Here is a 15,893-nt window from a genome sequence, read left to right on the forward strand (position 1 = left end):
TATTTAGATCCAGCTGCATTGTCTATGAATAAGTCTATGAATTGTCATAATGATCCGAAATATATCAATTTTGTCTAGATTATACATATTTTTTACAATTCTCTGACCTTGGCAACTACCCTATTAAATTGCAGGTGAACGTGACAATGCCAGCGTTCTTCTTCAACACGGAGCCCTACATCCACGGCCGCGTCATGGCGAACTACACCTCGGGGGCTCCGGTGCGCGGCAACCTCACGCTGAGGGCCACCGTGCGCCCCATCCCGCACTACCGTCCGGAGTACTACCACCAGGGGCAGTACAACAACCAGGGCCACTATGGAGTCCAACCGGGATACTCTTCGCAGTACGGCAGGAGTAAGTTTATTTTTTTTAATAGTAGGTATAGTGGGCAAGTTATTTTTTTAATACATTGGACCACGGAACTCTCAAAAGGTGCTGTGGGTCTAACTATTTTTAAAGTTGGACAATTACCCCTAATAAAGATCCGCGGTCCAACTAGTTGGACGGAGCAGTTGGACCACTGCCCCGGAGTGAGGCAAACGAGTAATTTGTAATTTCCAAATTTTATTCGACATTTTACATTACAACCGTTGACGAATGATCGAATATATCAATCATGTGTAGCCAAGTATGTAAATACTTGGCTTTATTATGACGCCCGTTTACGTGTTACGTTAATGTCTACATCACGTTAATGTCTAATAATTAAAATTAACTGGATGATAAGTTAAATATGTTAAAACAATTTGCTTATCCAACAAATTATGAAAAATCTAAAAAAAACGATAGGTAGGGTATCTTTCCAATTTTGTGACACTATTAATGTTCAACAGCGCGTCAGAACGCAAACCCGTACCTGTACAACGAATCGTCCGCGCAATATGAGCAGTTCCGGCCCGGGCAGCCCAGCCGCTTGGACCAGCCGGGCTGGTGGTACGACGCGCAGGCGGTCAGGACCAGATTGTTCAACTTTGTGAGTTCTATTTCCATTTCATTTCAACTTTCTCAGCACAAAATCTCATGGCTAGGGGTCGGGGTCGTTACGTGGAATTAAACACACATTTCTTAGCACTAATGGAGAGGTTTACCGTTAGCTTCTCCATTGCACACACGAGTTGATAATCAACTAGTGTGCAGGTTTCCTCATGATGTTTTCCTTCATCGGAAGCAAATTGTGGTCGATGAAAACTAGTAAATGAGTCAGATTGGTATACAAACTCATGTGGTACGAGTGGGATTCGAACCTGGGACCTTTCGGTTCACAGACCGGCGGCTTAACTATTACACCACCACTGCTTCAAAATACAATTTTATTTAAAACCATTTTTTTATCCACCAGGACGAAAAGTACCCATTCTGGATGCCGAAACCCGATCCGAACCAGTACCTGAATCAATACGGACAGACGCCAGCCGACACCAACTACAATACATACAGCACTACAGGGTATAGTGGCTCTTCGTACAGCGAGTACTACTCGTACAACCTCAACCAGCTGCCCTACTTGAGATATGTGAGTTTAGTCTTTATTTGTACGATGATGAGATTCATTATTGCATATGATGTACGGATAGAAGTCAGTCTATACCAGTTACATCACTACGTCATTATAGTGTGTCCTCATACATCAACACACGATATTCTGCGCGCGCATCTAGATAATAGAGTAAGTTTGCAATCAATGAAAAAGCGAAATTTTGAATAATCTAGCGATTTTACCACAAAGTATCTAATGACTGAGCTGAGAGTTTAGAAGTTTGTTTATTGTGTTATGACGTCACGCCATGTACTGTCATGGCCGCCTGTGTTTTGTCAATTTTTTTTGTTTAAATTAAATTAATCTGTATATTAAAATGTTAAAGATACACTGTATATTTGTTATTTATTTTAAAGCTATATATCCAATACTTTTCAAATTTTATTATGATATCAGTAAATCGGTCTTTCTCCAGAGTTGGTCGTATTATTATTGCCTCTCTCTTTTCTACATATTTAAGTGCGATATATGTCGCCACGGGTTTTGAAAACAAAATTTTAACACCCGACGACAGAAGGAGGGGAGTTACAAGGCTAACTTGTCTGTGTATCTGTTCGTGGTATCGTAGCAGCCAAACGACTGAACCGTTTTTGATCTAGCTTCTTATCATTTTTATCTGAAAGAGAATTTAATCGAGAGTGTTCTTAGCTGTGTTCGGAAAATGTGCGTACAGCCGTTTGGATACCGTCAGCTCTTTCAGACGAGAGGAAGCCAAGTTTGACGACCTCGGTGGCAAAGTGTTTGCCTCTGAACCGAGAGGTCCCGGGTTCGATCCCCGGTCGGAAAACGATCTTTTTATGATTGGCCTCAGTCTTGGATGTTTATCTATGTATTTGTTATAAAATATAGTATCGTTGAGTTAGTATCCCATAACGCAAGCCTCGAACTTCCTCTGGGGCTAGCTCAATCTGTGTGATTTGTCTTAATATATTTATTTATATTTATAACTAAGGAGTCGGCGGGCGGGTTTCTCAAAAATTTTAATTAAATTTTTAATACAGTTCAATGGCACATACGACTTCAAATACCCCATGTCGGAGTTGGCGCAACTGGTGCCGGTGCTGGACGGCGTGGAAGTGATAATAACGGCGTCGGTGGGGGACCCGTTCCTGGACGAGGTGGTGGAGGGCTACAGCATCGCCAGGATCCACAACTCCTCCCTGGCCGTCACCTTCCTGGGGGGCACGCCGCAAGTCTTCAAGCCGCATATGCCGTTCGATATCTATGTGAGTGTTTCTATATTAATAACCAGCCGTTCGCCCCGGCTTCGTTCGTGTAAAACAGTTGTCAAAAGTAACCTATGTTACTCTTGAAGGTTTCGCCTGTCTCTGTGCCAAATTTCATCAAAATCGGCTTAGTAGTTTTTGAGTTATACATTACAAACAAACATACAAATCTTTTCCCTTTGTAATATTAGTATGGATTTGTCAAATATTGATACAATGATATGGAACTCCCTTTTATCTTCGCCTCTTCTCGGCTGTGACGCCTCTAAGTCCACGCGAGTTCAAGCTGCTTAAGTCATCCGATATCTATGTAAGTGATAATAGGTACTTGTCTGTTTGGTCATACTTTTTATATGTTTTAAATATAATGATTGTGATCAAGTGATTAACTAGTTATAATATTACTATATTGTTTTTGTACTGTGAATTTGTTTGCGGTCCATGTTATAAAAATAATAAAATAGATCAAAAGTGAAAAAGTGCCTGCGAAGGTCCAATTTGTGGATAAATCCATTTTGAACTAGCAACAATAGTAATATCGACTCTGTTTGGTCTATTTTTCAGAAATTGTATATGTGTGTAATTTGTATTTATAACTGTGTGAAATAAATGAAAAAAAAAAAAAAACCATGTAAGATGGCGGTGTCGTACCACGACGGGTCGCCGCTGGCGGCGCAGCGCGCGCGCGCAGTGTCGCTGTCGCTGTCCGCGCAGCCCGAGGGTCGCGGTGCTGTGCTGCAGCACGCGGCCGCGCCTGCGCTCGTGCCCGGACACGCGGCCATCTGGCACGTCAAGCTGGACCTCTACACGCTGATGAGTGAGTCTTGTCTTGTCTCATTTTATCTAGAACTATCATAATGCCATCGAAGACATACTGTAAAAAACACCAAGTCTCGCAGCTCAGTTTTTCTACCGCAGAAAGTTGTGAGATCCATGTAATACCGAATCGGTTAATTTATTTAGTCCCTACTTACCTGTGAGTGACAAAATCAAGAATACAATTCTTAAACTACTGCTTTAAATTGAATGAAATCTAATATTGAATAAAATATTTATACAATACCTGCTTAGTAACTAAAAATGAAGGCTTCCTGTTTTATCCACAACGAAGTTGTTGGGGTTCAAATATAGCCTGAATTGCTTCGAGAAAAGGAGGTAACACTCCTTAAAGCTTCGCGTGCCAAATTTCATCAAAATTGGCCAGTAATTTTTGAGTTTATTTGTTACATACAAAAAAACAAGAATACAAATCCTTCTTCTAATATTAGTATGGATATATATATTTTAATATTTTTGATATTTATTTTTCTACACTAGCAGATAATTAACCTGTCGAGTGCGGCTGCGCTGATCTGCGCAATAATGTATTGTTTACCTATTATTATACGAGAGTTTCAACTGATATGCGTGCGTTATGAAGTATTGGGAATGGTTGGGAAGATTTGGCTATGGTTTTCAAACCTGCAGCCTGTACGCCTACCATCAACTTTTACAGAACGATTCCAATGCAACTCAGTTCAATCTAGGAACCTAAAATGAATCGCATTCATACTAAAAATTAAGTCGATGGTACGAATTTGCGATGCAGTTCAGTTTAGGTCGTAAAGTGGATCGCGTTAAGAGATGATGGTAAGCCCCCTGGAGGACGTCATCCATCTTTGGAAATGCTATTGTTACCTGTTAGTTGTCTAGGCTTCTTGTCCCTTAGTCGCCTCGTACGACATTCACGGAAGGATTATTTATACTACTATAAGCAGGCAAATAGGTATGCGGCCTACTTGATGGTAAGTGGTCACCGCAGAGCCACTTCGCTTCAGTGGTCAGAAGCAGTTAACATACATAGCATATAACATACTGTGCCAACCTCATATAAGTAGGAAAATTTATTCCTTTTGCGAATTAAACCTTTTCTTTTTAACCCCCGACGCAAAAAGAGGGGTATATATGGTATATAGCTATAAGTTTGACAGCTAAGTGCGACTGTGTCTGTCTGTGTACGCGGCACCGTAGCTCATCAACGGGTGAACCGATTTGGATGCGACTTTTTTTTATTTGACAGCTAATTTTCATGCGGTGGTTCTTAGATATGTGTAATCAAAATGTAACTAATAATAGATATAAGTGTTACAAATATGAGTCATGGTTACTTAAATAAATAAATAATTTATTCATTCATTCATTCAAAAATCGGTTCAGCCGTTCAAAACCGTACTGTGTACCGAAATGAATATTGAAAATCGTTCGTTTTTTTTACTTTGTAGCTAGAAAAAAGTTGATTGATGAATGATTGTTACAGATCTGGAGCGCGACGCGAACTACCGCGAGACACTGAGCGGGGTGACCGGCGTGAGACTGAACGCTCAGCTGACGGACGGCAGCGGCGGCCGCGCCAGCGCGGACATGAGGCTGGTCGCGCACCACAGCCCGACCAACCAACACATAAGGGTGGCCACCTCTACCACCGATGCTAAGGTAACGTTGTCCTGAATTCAAATCGTAATCTTTAGTTGTACGTTGTGAATATTTTTTCGTATTATTTTTATTATTTTTAACAGTTATATCAAGGAACATGTGAGGGACACTTGTCGTCTCCTTGCGTTATTCTCAACATCTGGGGTCATGCATTGCCTGTCATCTCTATTCGTCATGTCATATATATATATATATATATATATATATATAATAAAATAATATATATATATATATATATATATATATATATATATATATATATATATATATATATATATATATATATATATATATATATATATATATAATTTTTTTTAAATAGTGTATTATTACGCAACGGCGCCACAAATGCGTGTCAATATGATTTAGGTTTGGTTTCACCACTTTCTGATAAAATATTTTATTGTAATCTGACAGATAAAACTAATAACTAGCTATACAACAGTTATGAAACACAATGTTTAACGCTATCTGTTCGATATATCAGATACTTTATCAACAAGCGGTGAAACAGGCCCTAAACTAAAGTATAAAAAAATTCTTTAGTTCTAAAGTGTTCTTTAATGGAATTTCCCTTTGAGGCTGGCATAGACGCACTAAACAACTGAAGCCTCGACAAAAAATAGATAAAATAATCGTTTTTAACCCCCGACGCAAAAAGAGGGGTGTTATAAGTTTACCGCGTCTGTCTGTGTATCTGCAGCTCCCAAACGGATGAACCGATTTTCGTTGAGTTTTTTTTGTCTCATAGATAATTTAATCCCGAGTGTTCTCAGCCGTGTTTCGTGAAAATCTGTTCAGTCGTTCAAAAGTTGTAGCGAAATGTATTATTGAAAGTCGGGTTTTTTTAAATTTGTCTCACAAATAAACTTGTTATTGACGTCTGTCTATTGAAACAGGTCGGAGAATACGTGATCTTCCATGTCCAGAGCAACTTCTACATGGAGTCGTTCAACTACGTGGTGTTATCCAAGGGCATCATATTGACCAGCGCTCAGGAGATCATGCCGGTAAGATGCTTCCGGGATTAGTTCAGTTTGTTTCATATTTTTCATCCTTTTCTAGCATAACACTGAACTGTTAGACGGATATTCGGTAAGTTATTTTGACATTATCTTTACACGTTGTAAAAAGAACCCATTTCGAGTTTGTCTGTCTGTATGAAAAATAAACTCAAAAACTACCGGAGGGATTTCAATTTCAATTTACTAATATTACAAATGCGAAATTTTGTGAGGATGTATACGTGTGTATTTGTTACTCTGTCACACAAAATCTACTGGACGCATTGTTATGAAATTTGGTACACGGGTAGAATATAACCTGGAATAACACATAGGGTAATTTTTATCCCGAAATCCCCACGGGAGCTAAGTTTCGGTGCGCAACTGGTACTACTATAAGTATACTAATATTATGTTACAATTTAGCCTTATAGCAGGTTATAATAGTATATAATAATTAGGCTCAGTTTGTTTGCTTGAAATAACTTTATTGCACACATCACAAAAATACTTACAGAAATTAAAGGGAAAACATAATCGCATGAAGGGATCTCAACCTCTAGTTGGTAATTCGTGTTTTATTCCACTTAATAACCGCGACCCTCAGCCATTAGGACGATCCTTAACCTAGGTTCCTATTCAAAAATCTTTTTCAAAATTTTCAGCCATTTAAAAACAAATTGTATATACGAAGAAGTACATCGATTTGATTTTGATTTTTGATTTTATATATACAAGGATGTCATTGGAAAGCTGGAGAGCGACATAGGTTACTTTTTGAAGTCGGCGGAATCGCTAGCAACAGAGAGTAATTAAATAAGATCGACATATTTAGACTTGACGGATCCGGTGATATGGGAACTGATGAGAACCAGCACAGGTTTGAATTTCGGATCCCATCCCGTATTTACTGTCCACTGCGGTGTGAAATCACAACTTTTGTATGTTTCCGCTATATGCACATACACGTCCTTGAATCTTTTATTCGTTGCCTTCGCAATAGCGTTTTCTACGTCTGTTATGCTACACTCGGACGGGAGGATAGTGTGGCCGGAAGTGTATGGACAATCGACACCGTAGATCAATGTCATAAAGTCGTTGACGATGCCCGCGATGACTTTCTTCTCGACCTCTGATGTTTTTGGGTCATCCAGGGCTACTTCGACTTCGTACATGGTGAGCGTGGGATAAGGATGTGGTTGGATCTGCACATTAGAAAAGATGAAACTTACATTTTTAACACAGGCTGATTCGGACGTTTCTTGTTGAGGTTTTATTTATTACTGTTTAGAAAGACTAGATATGTAACAAAACTATAGAAATCTATATCTATAATATCGTGGATCGGGTCGGGAGGTTCCCTCTATTGTGGTTGAGCTTCGCGATGGCTGACTCACGCGTCAACTCGTGAACGGGTGCTGCCGGGGGAACTGGTCAGCTCGATCTTTTATTAAAAGTTTTTTTTTTTTTGTTTGGTTAATTATACATATATATATAAGTATATATTTATTTTCCTTTCATCAGCACTTGATCACAATCATAATATGTTTCAGTATACCTTTTGACCATGTACTTTATTATGTACTTAATGTTATATTACTGATAAAAAATTATACATAAATTTATATATAAAAAATGGTAAGCCCTTCTGGCATAATAGGGACCAACACTGTTTGAATGAGTTTCTTTCGGCATTTCTTCTCAGCAGTGGTCGTTCCGAAATGCTAGTAGTTTGTAGCTTTGGTAAACATCATTTAATTTAGATTATGACGTGAAAAAGTGCCTGTGAAGGCCTAATTTCTGAATAAATGATTTGATTTGATTTGATTTGATTTGAAACAAATGGTTTAGTATATATAGGATATAGATACAATATCACGTTTTTGAGCCCCACGGGGCTGACATAGTCAAGGGTTTCATAACGTGAAAGCCACGTAGTTGTTTAGTTTGGTATATTTTTATATATATTATATTGTATTATATATTGTATATTTTGTTTGGCCTATAAGAAAAATTCCATGCACGGCACGAAATTAGCAAATGACAAAAATTTTATATCTTGCAATTTTTTTATGGAATAAGGAAATTAACGATTTTTTTTTGTCCATAGGACTTGTGGTTTTGTAAAAGTTTATTAGATATAAACCGTTTCGTAAAATACATAACAACGAAAAAATTACTTGTTTTTTTTCTTATATATTCTATGCTGTTTCAAGAAAATCGGTTTAATCTTTTTATTAAATTAGTCTCTCTGCTTCTGTTGAATGTATTTGTAATGTTGTATAATTATTAGCCAAGAATATAAGAATATACCTGGAATGCCAGTTTCTTCCTATCAAATATTTTAGGACGATTAACTACTCGTTTGAGTCCGATTTTTATGTCTTCGTCCATGTAGTCCTGGTAATATTCAGCTGCCTGGAATTCAAATATAATATAATTTAGAATAATTAACTGCAGAAAAAGCAAAATTATATAGAACCAACCAAAAATATATAGAACTAGGTACAATGCGTTTGTTTAGGTACTTGTCTAGATACATAATTGAGTATCAAAATCAAATCATTTATTCAGAAATTAGGCCTTCACAAGCACTTTTTCACGTCTTATTCTACTACTGCTGCTACTGCTGAGAAGAAATGCCGAAAGAAACTCATTCCAACAGTGTTGGTCCTTATTATTCCAGATATAAAATAATTAATTTATAATACTTATATATGGATTTTTCAATAAAAAGACATGCCATTTACCTTTTATTGAATACCTCAAAAAATGGTGCATAATGTGATGCCAAGTGTTCTTTTCGCACAATGACTACTACATTTAGTTGGATCCTTGTGATAGTGAGATGAAACGATACATTCGAAATGAGAGCGACAGAGACAGATGTATTATTGTCAAACTATTTGATATCTGTCACAGAGATCAAGCTATACTTTACAAACTGCAGTTTACAAAATTTTGCTTTGATCCATACTGATAAAATGAAGATAAAATATTTTTGTATTTTTGTTAAACTTCAAAACTACTATAGCTTTTACTACCTTTTATCCCAAAAATAGAGGACGAATTTGCGGGCGACTTAGCGGGCGACCGATAAAAATTATTGCTAACTAGTATCAATAATTTTTATTTAAAAGTAACAAATAATTAATTGAAGCTATTATTTTACAAATGTAAAAAAATAATTTCAAAACTCCCAAATATATCACAATTTTTTTAATGAAAGTGGGTTAACTTTTATGAATAAGACTTACAGTACTTAAGTAACACTTACCGAAGCAAAGGTGAGACAGCATAATGTACTTAATACTGTTAACACATTCATACTTAACCCCGGACACGAGAGCAATGCGTTAACACATTGATCTTAACATTTTTTTAGTAAATATACGATAATTAAAAATTATTGTTACAAGTTAAACTGCCTAAAAGTATTTAATTTTGTGCGAAAACGTAAATCAACTTATGTTTTATTAAATAACGGATAATTCGGAACAAATTGAGACATATTAATTTTAATTTTGATTGTGTTTTTCACGGTTCTAGTAATTGAAAATACCAATTATTTTTTATCATCGGAAAAATATTGTTGTAGTGTGCGAAGAGTATGACACACGCCCTAGTTATTGTCTCATCTGTACCTACCCTTCTATGGAAAACACATAGATCGCTTAACCTCAATCTAGATAGACTCATGTATATATAAACCCTGTTTAACTAATAGATACGCAGTTATCTACGATACATATGCCGAGTGTGTTCCATTTAATACAACCCCCTCGCGCAACATCTCATTGTGTCATCTCGTTCAGGAACAGATAAAACTTTTCCCATCTGTCCTCGAGTGATAAATCTGAATTATCCGAAAATACTTGGAAAATAAATACCTATCCATTGTTTTTTTTTTACAAACCTTGAATATTCTGTTTATTTATTACAAGCCAATTATTGTACATTTCGTCATATTTCCTCTCTATATTTTTTTTTATTACAAGCTAATTAGTGTACAATTATGTTTCCTCTATCGGGTAATTCGATTGTGTTCGTTGTAACAGACATGCTTAAATTTACGTTCCGTCTTGCGTCGGCGATAAATTACTACATGATATAAGACAAAGGAGCTTCTCGCTGTGTACGATAGTGATTCAAACCTACCCTTATATCTATTTAATGTTGTATTGTCACCCCTAGTGCTTGCTATGGGGTAGAGATCAGGGATTTCCACTTGGTACGATATTTATCTACCGACTTTTTGTACGCGTCTACTTCTAATGTTAATGAAATATTTTAAGTTTCTCATTTTAAGTGAATTTTGTAGATTTTTTTATGAGAATAAATTTCTTCTTAAACCTGTACGATCCTGACAATTAATTGTCAGTTGTTTACACGCACTCGCTGGAGGACCCATACTAATATTTCTCCTGCAAGAAAAACCACATAGGATATGATAATTAATATATATTTCCCACGGCAAAACCTAGCCTATGTCACTCTCCGTTATTCCAATCATCTTCACACAAGAATAACTTTAATTAATTGCTTCGTTTTGTCGTTAAAGGACAATCAAATAATCTTTACATATTTCTTTTTCTAGCTCATTGTTAATCCTTTTAGCCTAAGCACTCTATTTACTCTTTATATAGGATGTTCCTCAATTATATACGGTCGAACACTGGATTCCAAAATACAGGTTTGCCTAGTTTGGAATTTAGGGTTTATAAAGTAATTTGTACTATCTACTTATAACAAGGAAACACTATTGTATCTGTTAAAATTGTTGTACAAATCCTCTAAGTAAATAAACAATTTATTATAAAGAATTTATTATTATTATTATTATTTTATGTATAATATTATTTGGGTATGTTAATATTGTAATTTTTAATCTACAGGAAGGAGTTCGCACGTTCGCAGTGACGGTTTCAGCGGAAATGGCGCCTGTGTCTACAATAGTGGTGTGGTGTACCGAGCGCAGAGGTCACGTGTTGGCGGACTCACTGACCTTCCCTGTCAACGGGATATCTAGAAACAATGTGAGTAGTTAAGACTGTTTCTCCATACAAATCCATAAAACTGTGTATCTTTCTCAAATTTTTGCACATTATAGTCTGTGACGTCTTGAAGCCCTGGGGCCGAGTTTACTAATGAAGTATTGTAAATGCTATTTGCAATGCATTGAATATTACACACACACTACACAAATGTGTTTCAATGTTCGTACACTGTCTGATCATTCTCACACAAAAACTGCCGAACTAAGTAAGTGTATTGTGAGCGAGTTTGATTCTGTATAAATGCATGCATTGAAACAAGATAATCAAATGTCAGATTAATTTAGAAGTTATAATAAAGTTTAGTCTTTTATAGTTCTAATTAAAATATATTTAAAACTATTTTTGATTTCACGATTTGTGATGTCACTTGTCCCCACTGTCATACAAGCCCCACCATATATGTTTATTAAGTAAATAGATACTACGGAGGACGGCTGTATGGGCTAAGATCCCTTGCCTTTCCACACGGATAAACGAAACAAAAAAAAAATATTTTTGACACATGGAAAAACTATCTGATTTGACTTGATGGTAACTACCCTATTAAGACAGTTCCAGCGGTAATAATCTCGATTTTCAATCCATAGTTATAGTCCAAGAACTTCTCAATCAATCATCAATATTTTCTTTCCGTACTTTTCTAAATAATATAGTATATTTTCCTTTTATATTCCAGTTCACAGTGTTCATCAACAACCGTAAGCATCGTACGGGCGAACGAGTGGAGGTCTCCATCTACGGTGAACCGGGAGCTTACGTGGGACTTTCGGGTATCGACAACGCGTTCTATACCATGCAGGCTGGAAACGAACTCACTTACGCTAAGGTACAATATTGTTTATTTCATAATTTCAGCCCTTTATAGCCCGCCCACAGCTGGACATACGCCTCATCGCGGGCGCCTCCCTCCTTTGTCCTGTGCCTCTCTCATCCATGTACGACCTGCGACTTTCATTACATCGTCCGCCCATCTCATTGCAGGTCGTACAATCGTACGACCTGCAAAAAAAAATAATAAATCTATTTATTTATGTAAACTTTATTGCAAAAAATATATGTAAAAACTACAAGAGTCGGATTTAATGGAGCATCCTTACATATTATAAAACAAAGTCCTCTGCGTATGTCTGTTTGCTATAAATTCACAAAGCTACTGCACAGATTTTAACGAGAATTATCAATAGTTAGTGTGATTCCTGAGGAAGGATGTAATAACTCATTATAATTCGTCTTACATATTTCGTTTAGATTAATATCACTCTCTCTCTCTCTCTCTCTCTCTCATCTGAGCGTTTTGCCGCACTGGGTTCGCTTTCCTACTTTTTCACTTTGAATTAATACGGCATGATGTTATTTTAGTGAAAATTAATAAGCTACTTTGAAGTCTGATTCAAGAGCACAGATCTGAATCTAATGTATATCCCCAGGTGATATCTAAGATGTCGTATTTCGACGAAGCCACGAACGGAACGTTTGCGTACACGTGGCGCTCACACTTGGGCGACGCGGACGAGCTTGTCTACTTCCCATCGTCTACTTACGGCATTGACGCGAATAGGACTTTTGAGTGAGTTTATTTATTTTATTTTATAAATATATATATTTTATAACATCCTCACAGTTTCCTAAACGAAGCTATAACTTGTAAGCTCTTAATAAACATATGATTTAATAATATATAAATAATTTAATAATATATAAATATAAAATATTTTCTATACGTCCATAAGCGAGCTTCTGTGAATTTCTGAAGTCCGCACGAAAATACCGTTATGGCACATTTATTTATCAAATAAAAGGAATGAATATAAATGCGATGGTAGCAAATAGCGCCTTAAATTAGTCCTTTCATTATTTTCTCGTGCTACGACCTACGAGAGAAATATGTGCGCATGAAGTGAATTGAATGCCAATGCATGTAATATTTCGTTCATGGCGAACGGAACATTGGCACACGCAACACGCTAGGTCACACACGTATATGCAGAAATTCTATTTAGCACATAAATAGAATTTCTGCATATTCTTCTATTTCTTGATACGGCATATCTTTAATTTGACTGATTTTCTTCATGTTCTTCTTTGGAGTGCTTGGATTGATTTCTTCTCCCCTAAAATTTTTTTAACTGTATATATTTCTATGTCAACAGATACGCGGGCCTAGTGGTATTCTCCGATGTGGAAGTCAGTCGTCGGCCAAGTAATTGTAATGCCACTGCTGGCTTCCTAGAATGTTTGGAAGGTGGCGCGTGCTACACTCACGAGCAGAGATGTGACGGCAACGCTGATTGTATCGACCGCACGGATGAAGCTAACTGTGAGTATATCTTGTGCTACGACGTTTACATCGGCTACGACGTGTGCTACGACGTCTACGAGTGCTACAAAAGTCGTAGACAGCAACGAGCTGACGTCATCGACGTGCATTTGTATCTTTTTAGTTTTTATTATTTTACCCAATATTAAAACTGAACAGATACAAATTTAAACTATCAAATCAAATCATTTATTCAGAAATTAGACCTTCACAAGCACTTTTTCTCGTCAATCTTTATATTTATAGTTATTTCTAGTTTAATAAAGTTTAATGCAATTTAGTAATAACCATCACAGTAATAGAATTGATAGGTTTCATATTATATAAGACTTATCAATATTATTTATCTAGAAATCCTAACTAATATTATAAATGCGAAAGTAAGTTTGTTTGTCTCTTCACGTTCTATTTAGTTCTATTGAGTAGTCAACCAATTTTCTTCAAATTTTGCATACAGTAGTTTTAAGTATGGATAAAACATAGGGTACCTTTAATCCCAGTAAATTAACGCGGGCGTAAGCTAGTAAATAAATAAATAAAAACTTACGTTTACAGGTGAGCACGACAGCACATTCGAGCTGAGCCACTTCCGTAAGTTCCGCTTCAACCGCGTGCAGCGGCAGTACGACAACGCGTGGCTCTGGCGCGACGTCAACGTCGGCCCGCACGGCCGCTACGTCTTCACGGTCGACGTGCCGCAGGTACTCGCTCTGCAAAAACCGTTGGAGTTCAAACGTAGGCTACTTTTTTCCATAAATCAACCCTTAAATTACTATAATGGGGGGGTAAAAGTTTGTAAGAAATTTCGCAGATAAAAATTAATTTATTATGGTTTTATCCAAGTAATAAATAAAACTCATATTAAATTATTTAAGATAACTGACATGTTCTTTGTGATATATTGTGTTTGTTTGTTTGTTTGTTTGTTTGTTTGTTTGTTTGTTTGTTTGTATGTATGTATGTATGTATATAATAAATATATAATTGCAGGTGCCGGCGCAGTGGACCGTGTCAGCGTTCAGCATGTCCCCGACGCTGGGGGTGGGCATGCTGCACACTCCCATACGCGTGAGTATTGCACAGCCACACAGCCACACAGCCGCACAGCCACACAGCCACACAGCCGCACTGCCGCACAGCCAGCCGCGCTCGTGGGTTCGGTTCCCGCTCGACTGCTCGACTCCACAATTTGTTCATTCTTAATTCTTTTTTTTTTATTCTGCCAACAAACAGTTGTGTACAACAAACATTTACTTAATAAACTGTACATTACCTATAAACTTTGAGGGCCTACAATGGATTATGGAAACTATAATTTAGTTAAAAATGGCGTGTGACGTGCATAATAAACAATAATTGATTAATTAATTTATGTTTATTTCTTTGTGAACGACAAATTTTAAATTATATAGCGTTTCTCAAAAACCTACAAACTAATTGTATTTTTAAAGCCGTCCTGTACGCCTACCATCAACATTTACGGAACGATTCCAATGCAACTCAGTTCAATTTAGGAATCTGAAATGAATCGCGTTCATACTAATAGTAGATGGTACGAATTTGCAATGCAGTTCAGTTTAGATCGTAAAGTGGATCGCGTTAAGAGATGATAGTAAGTTCCCTGTGCATATTTACTGTCATACTAATGTTTTCTTGTTGGAATAATAATCTTTATCATGCTGTTTGTACCCACTTTTGGTCTTAATAATATTAATAATAAATATATTAGGACAAATCACACAGATTGAGCCAGCCCCAGAGTAAGTTCGAGACTTGTGTTACGGGATACTGACTCAACGATACTATATTTTATAACAAATACATATATAGATAAACATCCAAGACCCGGGCCAATCTGAAAAAGATCATTTTCCATCATGACCAGCTATTGTACACTGTTGATTTTTTTTTACCGTAAGAATGTATTAGTTGTAAACTGTTGTGTGCACCAATAAATTAATTAATTAACAAAAAATATTTATTGTTTCAGTACGTGGGCGTGTTACCGTTCTTCATAAAAGTGGAAGGCCCGGACCGCTGTCGCCAAGGGGAACAGATCGGCATCAGAGTGGTCGTGTTCAACTACCAGCCGCAGGCCATCGAAGCTGTAGTGGTATTGGAGGCTTCGCCCGAATACAAGTTCATTCACGTGGAGGAGAACGGCATTGTGAGTCTTATTGCCATTGTTTTAAGATTTATATGACACGAAAAAACCAGTTGCTTAGGTAGTAAAAAAAGGCCATTCTTTTTCTTAGTTTTAGGAGCTACAGTTTTTTT

General features: G+C 36.8%; 2 protein-coding genes across 2 annotated transcripts in view; one reads left to right on the top strand and one right to left on the bottom strand.

The window, feature by feature from the left end:
* The window catches only part of Mcr (Macroglobulin complement-related), a 37,675-nt gene that overhangs the window by 4,433 nt on the left and 17,349 nt on the right, over window positions 1-15,893 (top strand). The window contains exons 7-20 of the mRNA XM_053758270.2: window positions 135-357; window positions 837-976; window positions 1,343-1,516; window positions 2,542-2,766; window positions 3,403-3,583; window positions 5,063-5,238; window positions 6,138-6,248; window positions 11,138-11,278; window positions 11,976-12,125; window positions 12,727-12,866; window positions 13,450-13,616; window positions 14,172-14,317; window positions 14,607-14,684; window positions 15,607-15,783. Of these exons, the coding sequence (XP_053614245.1) occupies window positions 135-357; window positions 837-976; window positions 1,343-1,516; window positions 2,542-2,766; window positions 3,403-3,583; window positions 5,063-5,238; window positions 6,138-6,248; window positions 11,138-11,278; window positions 11,976-12,125; window positions 12,727-12,866; window positions 13,450-13,616; window positions 14,172-14,317; window positions 14,607-14,684; window positions 15,607-15,783 (2,229 nt within the window). The remainder of the gene's footprint in view (window positions 1-134; window positions 358-836; window positions 977-1,342; window positions 1,517-2,541; window positions 2,767-3,402; window positions 3,584-5,062; window positions 5,239-6,137; window positions 6,249-11,137; window positions 11,279-11,975; window positions 12,126-12,726; window positions 12,867-13,449; window positions 13,617-14,171; window positions 14,318-14,606; window positions 14,685-15,606; window positions 15,784-15,893) is intronic.
* On the bottom strand, window positions 6,951-9,662 carry LOC128677429 (uncharacterized). The gene is made up of 3 exons (XM_053758273.1): window positions 9,520-9,662; window positions 8,556-8,660; window positions 6,951-7,447 (listed from the first exon to the last, which is right to left on the bottom strand). Exons 1-3 carry the CDS (start codon window positions 9,568-9,570, stop codon window positions 7,055-7,057), a joined length of 549 nt encoding a protein of 182 aa, XP_053614248.1. The 5' UTR covers window positions 9,571-9,662; the 3' UTR covers window positions 6,951-7,054.

The sequence above is a fragment of the Plodia interpunctella genome, chromosome 18 (genome assembly GCF_027563975.2).
Source record: "Plodia interpunctella isolate USDA-ARS_2022_Savannah chromosome 18, ilPloInte3.2, whole genome shotgun sequence".
Classification (NCBI taxonomy): Eukaryota; Metazoa; Arthropoda; class Insecta; order Lepidoptera; family Pyralidae; genus Plodia; species Plodia interpunctella.